This window comes from Oreochromis aureus, linkage group 10, assembly GCF_013358895.1.
Source record: "Oreochromis aureus strain Israel breed Guangdong linkage group 10, ZZ_aureus, whole genome shotgun sequence".
In the NCBI taxonomy this organism is placed as follows: domain Eukaryota; kingdom Metazoa; phylum Chordata; class Actinopteri; order Cichliformes; family Cichlidae; genus Oreochromis; species Oreochromis aureus.
The window spans coordinates 16,246,339-16,258,549 of record NC_052951.1 but is presented as its reverse complement, the minus strand read 5'-3'; the positions used below and the strand labels follow the sequence as shown (position 1 = coordinate 16,258,549).

The window sequence follows — 12,211 nt, the reverse complement described above, 5'->3', positions numbered from 1 at the left end:
GTGCATGTGTCTTTTTTTTTCAAGTGGGTTTGTAAAAAGTCCTGAATGATGTTTTTTTTTTTAAAGTTGTGTCCATGTGTCATCCATTGTAAATATTCTCTTTGTCCCCGAAGAGGTCACCAAAACTGTCAGCTACTCATTTTCCTTAAGGCCACTAAGCACACGCCAGTCAATATATGTGAATGTCTGGGTGTCTTTGTGTGTGCATATATATGTGTGTGTCTTTATTGGTGTAGGGCAGTTCAGGGTACATTTAGCACTAAGCAAATAGCAGTGGGAGCAGTTTGGTCAGTTGTGATTAGCCGTGGAGAAGCTGAAACATTGAAGGTGACTACAGTGGCACCGCTAATGCCTGTGAATGTCACTGAAGCCAGGACACAAAGTTTTAGTCTAAATTTGTGTGTTTGCCCCTGGAAACTTAGTATTCAAAGACATTCCCAAGAGATCTTTTAAGGATTGTAATGTATTTTACAGATAACAGCCAGTTTCTCTCTCTCTCTCTTTTTCTGGCACCCCCCCTCTCTCTCTCACACACACACACACACACACACACACACACACATTCACACACACCCTTAATAGATAAGTATTCAAAGCCAGGTAAAAACTGCATTAATCTTTCTCTGTGCTTCAACAGGGGTGATTTACACTTCTGGTATCCTGGACTGTGAGACCAAAGACTCCTACTGGCTGACTGTCTGTGCCGTGGACAGGGGGGTTCCACCTCTGTCAGCTTCTGTTGAAGTCTTCATCCAGGTATAGAATCCACTGCCTATTGAATCATTATGTTAAATACATTTACCCACAGACTTTTATAGCATTGAGCATAACAAGCAGAGAATTTTCTCTTGTAATTTTAAGCCTTAAATGGATGTCCCCAAAGTGTGCTATTACTAAATACACCTGGTACATGCTGGTGGTAGCAGTTTGGATGTCCTTTTGCCCTCAGAACTGCCTTATTTCTTGGAGACATAGAATCAACAATGCTCTATTGGACTGAGAGCTGGTGACTCTGCAGGCCATTTGAGTACAGTGAACTCATGTCATGTCCAAGAAACCAGTATGAGATGATTTGAGCTTTGTGACATGGCAGAAGATGGGTCCACTGTGATCATAAAGGGATGGACATGTTCAGCATCAATACTCAGAAAGGCAGTGGTGGGTAAACTATGCCCTGTTTGCAAAGGAAATAGTGCAGTGAGCTGTTGTAAAGCAGGGCTATGCCCTAAATGGTTGACTAAGTAGCGCCAAGAGTACAAAGGAAATATCCCCAAAGCGCTTTACATATCCAGTCATTCACCCATTCACACACATTCACACAGTCTGATGGCTGTTGATACACCCTGGGCGCACTGAAGGCGAGACACTGGCGCCACCGGGCTTGACCACCACCAGTCATGTCTTTATGACACCAAATTCTGACCCTGGTGAGGTCATATGGACTGTAGCCTCAGTTTCTGGTTCTTACATGGCTAGAATGGCCCCAGTGTGGACTTCTGCTGCTGTAGTGCATCTGCCTTAGCGTTCAACCTGTTGTGCATTCAGAGATGTTCTTGTATCCTTCTTTGCTGTATGGAGTGGTTATTTGAGTTACTGTTGCCTTCCTGTCAGCATATCATTTTGACCTTGTCTACATACCTTAATGCATTGAATTGCTGCCATGTTTATGCCATTGCTGATTAGATATTTTCATTAATGAGCAGCTGAATAGATGTACAAAGGGCCAGTGAGTGTAGATACAAAACAAAAAAACAAAGTTCACTTACTAAGTGATCGTTGTATGCCAAGTGCCATTAGATGACTGGTACAGCGGCTTCTTAGCCATCACTGAGCTTCTGTAGACAAGAAGTCTACAGGGTAAGATTGTTTTATATTCAAAATATGGTTTGCCAGAGTGTTACTCCCTTAATTTCACTTCCAGCATATCCAATCACATTTTAATTGAAAGTATATCAGTTTTAGGTCATTTCAACTTTATCTGTGTATTTATTGTACATGGAAAAATCACATTTAGTTATACAGAGTACAGTCATGCACTTTTTATGCATAACTTCTTGTTAACTACATTAAAATTATGACAGGTTATACATTTTTCAGCTTTTTTAACTGAAAAAGTAGCTTATTTTTCAATGGCAGTCACTAATAAAAGTTTACAGCCTGTCAACGTTACCCTCCAGGGTAATTTTGATGTTTATACTATAAAATTCTTGTAAAGCATTACATCCAAACAGCATGATGCCAAACGAGTGTGTTACTCTCTTGGTTTCTGTACTCAGCATTCAGTCCGTAAGCAAGAGATACACTCTACGAGAATTCTCTGCTTCAGATTTTTCTAATTTATTTGCCCTTAAGTTTTTCCACCGTCTAAACACTCAAATACACACATGGTTGCTACATCACTGCTCTCCCTTTGGGGAAGAGTTCAGCTGTGTATAAAAGAAAAAAAAAAGACAAGCAGCCTTTTCTGGCTTCAGGATATCCACGTGTGGTTATGTGAGTGGGTGCTTTACTCCCGGCCTCTTCATCACATGGAAAAATGGGGAGATTAATCAGGCACAGGTGCTTCTGTTCACCGGCTGAACTGTCTTGGCTCTCTGTGCCTTCCAGCAAATGCTCAATCAACCCACTGCTTGCCATAAATATTCTAGATCTATGCTGTTAGAAGGGAAATTAATTTGGAGTGTGACATCTTTGACATTTTCTGGCAAATATATTTCCATTTTGTGATTGATAACATATCAACCCAGACCCAGACTGATTAACAAAGATACTAAAATCACAACAAAAGCAATATTATGGTGCGTGCAAATTCAGAGGGCTACTATCCATATATTTGTTGCCATTTCAAGATCCAACTCAAATGATGAATATTCATCACCTTTTTCTCCTCTTTTTCCTTTGTTGTTTCATGTCTTCTTTTCTTTTTTGTCTCTGCTCAGGTAGAAGATGTCAATGATAATGCTCCCCTCACCTCAGATCCTATCTACCACCCGACTATCATGGAAAACTCTCCAAAGGATGTGTCAGTCATTCGTATTCAGGCGCAAGACCCCGATCTTACTGCTATACCCAGTCGTCTGAGTTATCGCATTACTGCCGGCAACCCGCAGAATTTCTTCTCTATTAATCCAAAAACAGGTGAGGTAGTGTGTGATGTGGTACTAGTGGAGTGGAAAGGAATGATGAAAGAAAGAACGGCCTCTCATAAATGCGCTTCAGGCATTTCATTAACAAGCTGGGATTAAACAGAACAACAGATATTACATAGATACGAGCTGTATGACAGAGAACAAAGAAATGAACTGTATCTCACATAACAGCATGCAGCTTCTACCTGATACTCCTCTGAGCTATTCACATGTTCTATTCACAGCAGTTATATTTGATTGCTTTTGATGATATGTATTTAAATGTTAAGTTGAAAAGGTGTAAAGTAAAAAAAAACTGATGCTGGCTAAATGTTTGAGGAGTATTACTTTCAATTCAGAAATAGGATTTATTGAGATAATACCAACCCCGACAGAGGTTCACCATAAGCTCTCTATTAGATATTGGATCAGTGGAGGGTTTTAAACATTCTGGGCTTATGAAATGATGCTCAGATAGCCTGTAGTTGTTTATTAACTTTGCTTAGAGTCTCTGGAGGTAATAATGCATGAGAAATTAAAGTCAGTGAATGTGTATAAAATATTTTGTGAAAGCGTATTGTCTGGGATTAATTGAATAATTTACTTCTATGCCAATATACTTGTTTGTGTGCGGGGATAAATTCTAATTGCGTGTTAAAACATGCTGATTTATGTATCAGTCAGTAGATATTTCATTTTCATGTAGTTTAATTGGATTGGGATGAGTGCATTTTTTAAGGTGCGCCACTAATTTGGCATTGAACGCCTATAAATAATGTCAGATTTGTGATGGATGCTTTGAGAGAGGATCAAAATAGAAACAAGAAAAAAAAAATTCTTGTTTTGGTAATGTAGGTTATATACCCATATGGAAAAGAAATAGTAAAAACTTGCATAAGATGTGGCCTACTTCATATAGTGAATCATATAAGGCTTATATGATTTACTCATGAAAGTGGCCACTTTCTCATTACTTTCATATATTGTTTTAGTAAGTATCCAAAACATACAAGTTTCATTTATATAATTTTTCTAGGGATCTTATATCTGTTTTCACTCTTGTATGCTTTTCATACAAGTTTCACACAAGACAGATACAAACTTTATAAGATTTATATATATCTTTTCCATATGGGTAGCCTTGAGCCATAGACTGTTTATAGAAGATAGACATAGCCCCACCATGCTGTCAAACATTAGATTGTTGGCTGCTGTCTTGGACCCAAGAAGTATTGTGGCCATCGTTTTTTGGGTTGTTTTTTTTGTGAAGGAAAGGTTGAGAATCATCTAACGATACCCAGAGATGGGCAGTAACGTTACTTGTAACGCGTTACTGTAATCTGATTACTTTTTTCAAGTAACGAGTAATGTAAGGATTACTATTGCAAAACGGTAATTAGATTACCGTTACTTTCACGTAGGGAACGCTGCGTTACTGCGTTACTAAAACCGTGATTTTTGCGAGAATGTCTCATGACAGTGTGACAACAGCTGTCTGCAGATCAACAATGGATAATATATCGAAAAGGGAGAGTATGAGCATGCAGCGTTTAAAGCGTGGAAGTACTGACCTTACTTTGAGTTTGATTCCATAAAAGTGACAAAACATTAGTGTCCACTGTTCACTGCATGGGAAGAAAACTTCTTTTTAAACCCCTAAACTTCCAAGCAAGCACCGAAGTGCGCTACAACGTAATGTGAAATTCACAGAGAAACTCATGATTCTTCCACTGACCGCTGCGGCACACCTGCACCAGGGTAAACCTCCGCCTAACCCACTCCTGCTTTATAGGTGAAAATAGAGCAACAGGACCGCTAGTCTTTGATTTTATTTATTTTCTGCTGTGTTTTACTTGCATCTATTTGAAAGAGTGAGTGTAAACACAAAAACATATTTTATTTTATGTGCTGGAATGTGCAGAAAATAGGTTTAAATGTTAAACAAATTTCTTCCAGTCAGAGAATGTTGCATACAATTAAGTTTTTGCTTGATGCATAAAGTTAAAAGATTAAAACTAATAAAACAAGTTTTAAAAAGAGACTTTTCCATTTGATTACATTTTGTATGATGAATTATGCAGAAAAAGTAGAATTGGGCTGAAAGATCTATCGCTTTATCACCTATTCAGGTTGTAAATCGTGTTTTTAAAAAGTAACTAAGTAACTAAGTAATTAATTACTTTTGAAAATAAGTAATCAGTAAAGTAACGGGATTACTTTTTTGGGGAAGTAATCAGTAATTAGTTACTGATTACTTTTTTCAAGTAACTTGACCAACACTGATGATACCCATGAATAGCAAGCTTAGTTAGCAAGATTAATCTACAGTTCTTTGTGATGTGAAATGGGCTATTAATTTTGGCTAGCAGGAAAAATAAGCATAGAACAAAATATTTTGACTAGGGGTGCGTGCAACTGGTTGACTCAAGGTTTAAATGTTGCTATCCTTGCCAGTCAGTGCCACAAATACTAGTTAATTAAGTGTACTATTTTTAATTCATTAGCCTACAATGGCAGTCAGCAGGGCTGGTGGTTGAGCCTCCATCTCTCTAACTCACTTTGTGAAAGAAAGTTGACAGTTGTTTTAAATGTGCTGTTCGGCAATACTTTAATGCAACAAGAAAGAAAAGTTGCTGTATGTTAGGCTTTGTCAGTATAAACTGGAGTATAATTACATTACAAAAGCTAGATGTACCATATTCTGCGTCTGGATTTGGGTGCTAGCATTGAAAAAAAAAGCAAGGCTTCTGCAGCTTCTGCATCAATGCTATTAGACAAACTCTATAAACTAATCTGACTTTGTGATTGTGCACAATGGTATACACAATGCAAAGTTCATTTAGTGCATGATTTGATTAACAAAGAATGTAATAAACATTTTCATATAGCTCCTAAAATGCACATGAAATATTTGTTAGGTCAATGTTTAATTTTGTCCTTTCAAAGAAAAGGACAAAATATTTTAGAGTTTAAACAAGACAGTGCTACAGTTGTGACTAAAAGTGACCATTCCGGTGATTAAACATTTCGTTATCCTTAAAGTAGTAATACGAATACAGACAAAACCTGTTATTCGTAGCAAAACTTGAGGTTTATATGAAAAATGGATGCATGACTTTTGGAACCAGCAACTGGCAAACAGCTTTTGGGATTTCTACATCTGACTTTCTTTTTCAACCCCTGGAGACTCAAGTAAAATGAGAAGTGGGCCACAATGGTCTAGTAATCAAAGATTTGGTCATTTTCAGGCTTAGTCTGGAGCCCCAACTGTCGTTGCCTTAAATTTATCAGGCAATTTATCAAATTTATCACAGCTCCCTTGAGGCCACAGAAGGCTTTATATATTTTTTCACAGATCTGGTAGAAGATCTGTAAATAGAATAAGTTGCAATATGTTGGAACTTTAGTTTTCTGCATTTTTTCAGATTTGTATTGCAACCTTTTAACATTTTTGTGCACTTTTTTACACACTTGTATGTCTGTATGTCTGTTTATGCAAAAAATCGTATTTAAACATTTACACATTTGAATTTCATATGCATTTTTAAGAGTTTCATAAAAGATGATTTGTAATGACAGTCTGTGAACTGAATATCAGCTCACAGATCCTTGTCAAACTCTACCTTTACTTTTCACAGACCTTCTGTATAAAAATGCTCTATAGTAAATATTTAAACAATCTATTTTTAAATGAATGATCAATTTATACTAACAAAATGGACACATTTGAAAATTAGAAGAATCACTCAAATGTCTCTGAAGAATACAAATATAATCAAAGCAAAATAAATACATAAATGTTAAGTTTGATGTATTTCAGTTTTGGCTGTCAAGTTTGCAATGTCCCCATGCATTCTCAGTACAAGCATTGCTTGACGCTTATATTAAAGAATTATTGAAGAGGTAAAATGTTTTATTTAAATCTAGTAGGAAAAAAATGTGAAGTCTTTGCTATCTCTGCCCTAGATTAAGTAGTGAGTGTTCTAATAAACAACAAAAGGAAAATTTCAGCTGTTACAAGGACAACTTTTCAGATTCAAAGTAATGTCAGTAAAGTGTTCTAAAACCAGGGGCCTATAAGTAATGCAGCAGGATCTCAGTGATCAAGATTATAATAGAAAGATTTCACTAATGATATGCTGCTGCATGTTCACCTTGTTTGTAAATGTTAGGGGAATTTCCATGTGGCGTCCTCTAATCCTCTGAATATTCCTCTATGCATTATGGCTATAATATTGACATTATGTAGGGAAATGGAGAGGGCTGAAACAGGGTGAGGGGACTAATATTGATCCTATTAGCGAGACGCTGATCCTCAAAAACTCATTAATATGTAAACTGTATCCAACACAAGCATTCTCAAACATAGGGTTGAATAGTCAAAAGAATTTGCCTCCTTTTCATAATCAATTTTCCTTTGATGTTGGTGGAAAATGTCACGTATACTAGACACGTAAGACGTCTGCCATATTGTATGCAATGTCCAGAAGATCGACTACAAAATATGCATATTACTTAACCTCTTTGCTAACCTCATTTGCATACAAAAGAGAACAAGCAGTGCAATGTTTTATATATATAATTTTAGTTTTTTTTAATTGTGTGTGTGTAATTCTGCATTACTCTTTGTTTAGGATTTGTATAACCAAAGTAGAATTCCATCATTTAGCGTAACAACAGAAAACCTTAAACACACCTTGATCAATTATTATAGGTCATAAAAGCTCATAGAAATCTGTGTTTTCATGCAAGAAGCATAAGAAGCAGTATTACATGCTACACACTATTACAGCAGTGCAATGTTCATAGTTCAGCTGCTGATGAAAATTCAAAACATATCAGCAGTTAATAGAAATGGAAAATGCATCTATAAATAACATTTAAATGATCTGCATCACTTTGTCAGTTTCATTGATCATTTTCACGAACAGTCGGATGGGTATGTGATGTAATTATCTTCTTTCCTTTCATAAAGGATAGCCACGTGTATACTACACTGAAGGAGGTAATAAAAGAAGCACCGAGGCACCGTCCCTTAATATTTCAAGAATTCAACCGGCTCTTATTATGACTGCCACGCAGATACTTCTGAGTCAGTTCCCTCACTCAGGAAGCTTAACTGTTTGACTGCAAAATGTTGTGTACCTGTAACAGTGAGTCAGAGTGAGTCAGTGTGACTGTTTTAAAGTACCACTGATGTTAATGCTGTCAGTGCAGGTTCAAAATTATACTCAGTTAATTTACTTTTCAGCAGACTACAAAACACATGCAAGAGCTGTATCTACAAATAATGTGTGTATGTGTTAGAGAGAAAAGAGACTTTGTGTGGTAATTTAATCAATGGATTAATTGGTTACAGCTTTGTTGGGTCTGTTGCAGTGAGTCAATAGAGATGACGCCACAACCGCAACATACAGCTGTATAAAAATAATTTGGCTTTGTGTGTATGATTGTGCATTTCTGTGTGTGTGTGTAAGCTGTATTTCTTTAGTGCCTGTGTGCATGTCACAGGGGAGAGTTTCTAGCCATCTGAGCCCAGTTTTCTGTCTCTGTCAAAAGACCCACAGTATTCTGTTATCTGTTACTCATTAATTTTATACAAAGAAACTCATTGATGACAGTATTGTTTCCAGTGTGATAAATGAACTATAAAAGACACACTGGGTTCCACCAGCTTGCCAAAGCCCATTAAATAACATGAAAATTATGTTTTCTTTTGTGGATAAACTTGACTCTGCAGCTTTAGGAAAACACAGTCACAAGGTTTGAATTTGAATGCATCATTACCATAATTTCTATTGTTTTGTGAGTGACAGTGCCACCGTGTTAGTTTGGTAATAAGACATGCATGAATGGGGAGATGCATTCAGTTTAAATCAATCCTCACTGTTTGCACAGTCAGAAACTTTCCATGTACCAGAGTGATTTCATTGGATAAACAAAATCTAGCTGATTGATTTGCTTTCAGGAAGCAAGTGGCAGCAAAAACTATGAACCTGAACTGCTGAAAAACTTCTTGAAGTTTTAGATTGTTTTTCAAAACTAGGTTTGGGGTGCTTCAAAGTAATATATTTTTCAGGTTTACTCTGAAAGTGTCATTTTGATGGGTTTGAGGTAGCACAACAATTCCCAAAATGTATTGAAGCCAAACTTTGAATGAGTGCAAAGTGTGTAAATGTGCTGTGACAGCTTACAGTGCTGTCAGTTTGTCTCTGGCTGAGTGACTGAAGCCTACCTCCTTTGGGGAGGAAAACAGAATAGATAAGTGTTGACACAGGGTGTTAGATGGAGTGCTTCTTGTAAAAACACGCATGTTTGCAGAGTGCCATGGTGGCTGTGTGACCTTTTTTTTTTTAAACAACCTTCTGTTTGATTGAATTGGTTTTGTTATGCCAGACACTTGGGTACATTTGGGCCAAATACATATTTCTTTTTGATTTGCTATATATGTATATATATATATATATATATATATATATATATATATATATATATATATATATATATATATATATATATATATATATATATATATATATATATATATATATATATGTATGTATGTATATAGTCTGAAATGTCTTGCCCTATGGTGTGAGGACGATAATGAGGAAGTTTGTGGATCAGCCTAAAACTAGCCTAAATCTTATTAATGATCTTTAAGTGGGAAAAACAAGCCTCGTAACACATTATGTAATTTTGGATTGCCCACAAGGTGCCACTGCTCATGAAGGCAGATACAGGCCCAACTCAGTTTTGTCAGTGGACGTTTAAATGATTCAGAGAAGGCTTTGTAGAAAGTGCTGTGGTCAGAAGAAACCAAAATCAACCTTTTTGGCATCAATGTGAAATGCTGTGTTTGGAGGAAGAGAAATGCTGAGTCTGACCCAAAAACACAGTCCCCTCAGTCAGTTGTGGAGGTGGAAACATTATGCATTGGGACTGTTTTTCTGCTAATGGTATGGTACAAATTCACTGCATTGAGGGGCAGTTGACAGGGCCACGTAGCATAAAATCACGGATGAGAACCTTCCCTCAGCCAAAACACTGATGACCATGGGTTGTGGATGGGTCTTCCAACATGACATTGACTCAAAACAGGCCACCAAAGTAACAAAGGAGTAGCTAAAGGGGAAGTACATTAAGGTCTTGCCTAGCAACTCTCCAGACCTCAATTCTATAGAAAATCTGTGGAGGGAACTGAAAGCTTGGAGTTGGCAGCTATAGGATTGTCTGTAGAAAGTGTCTGTAAAGAGGAATGAGCCAAAATCCCTCCTGAGCAACCCAGTATATATGTAAATATGCTACTTAGGAATTCCCCCCAATTGAATTCTTCCTGATTAGCGGACATGTGACAAGAATGTTGGTAACAAAATGTAAACACATGATACAAAATTTTAAATAAAAAGGGACGTGCAAAAAGCACGTTTTCCACATTATGTTCCAATATCAAACAATAGAGGGAACCAATGCCACTTAAATAATGTCTTGCTGTTGTATCCATCCTGTTAACCTTGTTGATTTTCTGTGATAGTGATATTGCCAAATCTGCTTTTATTTTATAACATAAAGCAAAACCTGTCACATTTTGGTAATATGTAAAAACAAAAAGTCATCATTTGTCATTGGATCAAACTCTCTTTGGGAAAATTACAATCTTTCTAATGAATCATTTGATTTTGATTTCCAAGTCTTAAAGGGGTTGAAAAAAGGAAGATGTTCCAGTATGAATACTTCAAACTTGAAATTAAGGATTTGTTTTTTTAGTGTAGCTTGAATTAGAAAATAAATGAGGTGTTATGCGGCTAAGAAGAAAGCAGTGAACTGAAGTTTGTATAATGATTTAAGATAGACCACTGGGCCATCACTTTTTGTGTGTGCATGTGAAAGTATGGGTGGGGACTTTTCAAATTATTGCTTCTTTGTCCAATTAAAACTGAGTGTAGTATGACTGCAGATGTGCTGCAAGCTGTAGATCATTGATTTTTATCGGAGTTGTTATTCGCGCCATGTTCGGCTGAACAAGCCCCTCCTCCTCCTTCCAGTCTGTCTCCCAGAGCTCATGACCGCTGCTCTAGATTTACTCCTAATTTGCTTAATTGAAGTTAGCCTGCATAACAAGCTCAAGGTGACACTGTGATATGTGCAAGCTTGGGAATGTGTGAACGTGTGTGTGTGTGTGTGTGTGTGTGTGTGTGTGTGTGTGTGTGTGGTGTGTGTGTGTGTGTGTGCGCGTACACCAGGATTTTAGTCTACCCATTGAGCGTTTACTGCACAGCATTTTAGGCACCCAGACTAATCCTACCCCTCTGCAACGCTTCATTACACTGAAACAAAAACACTCAAGCACCACCAGTCACCAGTCAAGCACACTTGCTCTAATAACTTCACATAAAAGTGCACGCAGAGGGATTTCTGTAATATATACTTTTTAGTTTTTGTGTGTGTGCGCTGTGTATATGGATGTCATTAGTTGCACAGGCATGCTGTTATTCTTTAATTATAAGCACCTGCTGTGAGTGAAAAAAAAGGATACTGCAGTACAACAAAGAGAAATATTTTTTTTTGCTGAAACAAGAATCATCAGTGACTTTTTCCCTTTTGCATTTGTTTGTGCATCTTAGGGTAAAATAGCTCCAGGCTAAGACAAATGTTGACTTACGGTATCTTAATGGGCTGAATCTGCTTATAGATCAATGCTTATGTTTCTTCCTTAGTTTCCTTGTTTGTAAGAGTAATGTCTGCAGAGCTTTTTGTTTTATTTCCAAAGTTTTTACTGACTGAATCTGGCAGTTATTAAACAAATTCAGTTACTTTGCTGGGGCTTACCTTCCTATTAGGGACAAAAAGCATGTGGCCTCATTGTAAATCATTTAGGCAGGCAGCGTTTTGGATTATCAGTGGGAAAGGTTTCCAGGAATTGAAAGTTAATCAATATAGCATACTATGAAAAATCCTCAGCTACTATGAACTAAGTGAAAACATGGCTGTATGTGCATATATGTGTGTGTGGGGGGGCTTTTTAGTTGTATAATGAAAGAACGTTAATAGTTAAATCAAATGATAGGAAAAAAGATCATCAA

General features: G+C 36.9%; 1 protein-coding gene across 1 annotated transcript in view; it reads left to right on the top strand.

Annotated features, from left to right (window-relative positions):
• LOC116331462 (protocadherin Fat 3) overlaps positions 1-12,211 on the top strand; it is a 66,075-nt gene that overhangs the window by 9,405 nt on the left and 44,459 nt on the right. Inside the window, 2 exon segments of the mRNA XM_039618758.1 lie at positions 638-756; positions 2,940-3,138. Coding sequence (XP_039474692.1) covers positions 638-756; positions 2,940-3,138 — 318 coding nt within the window.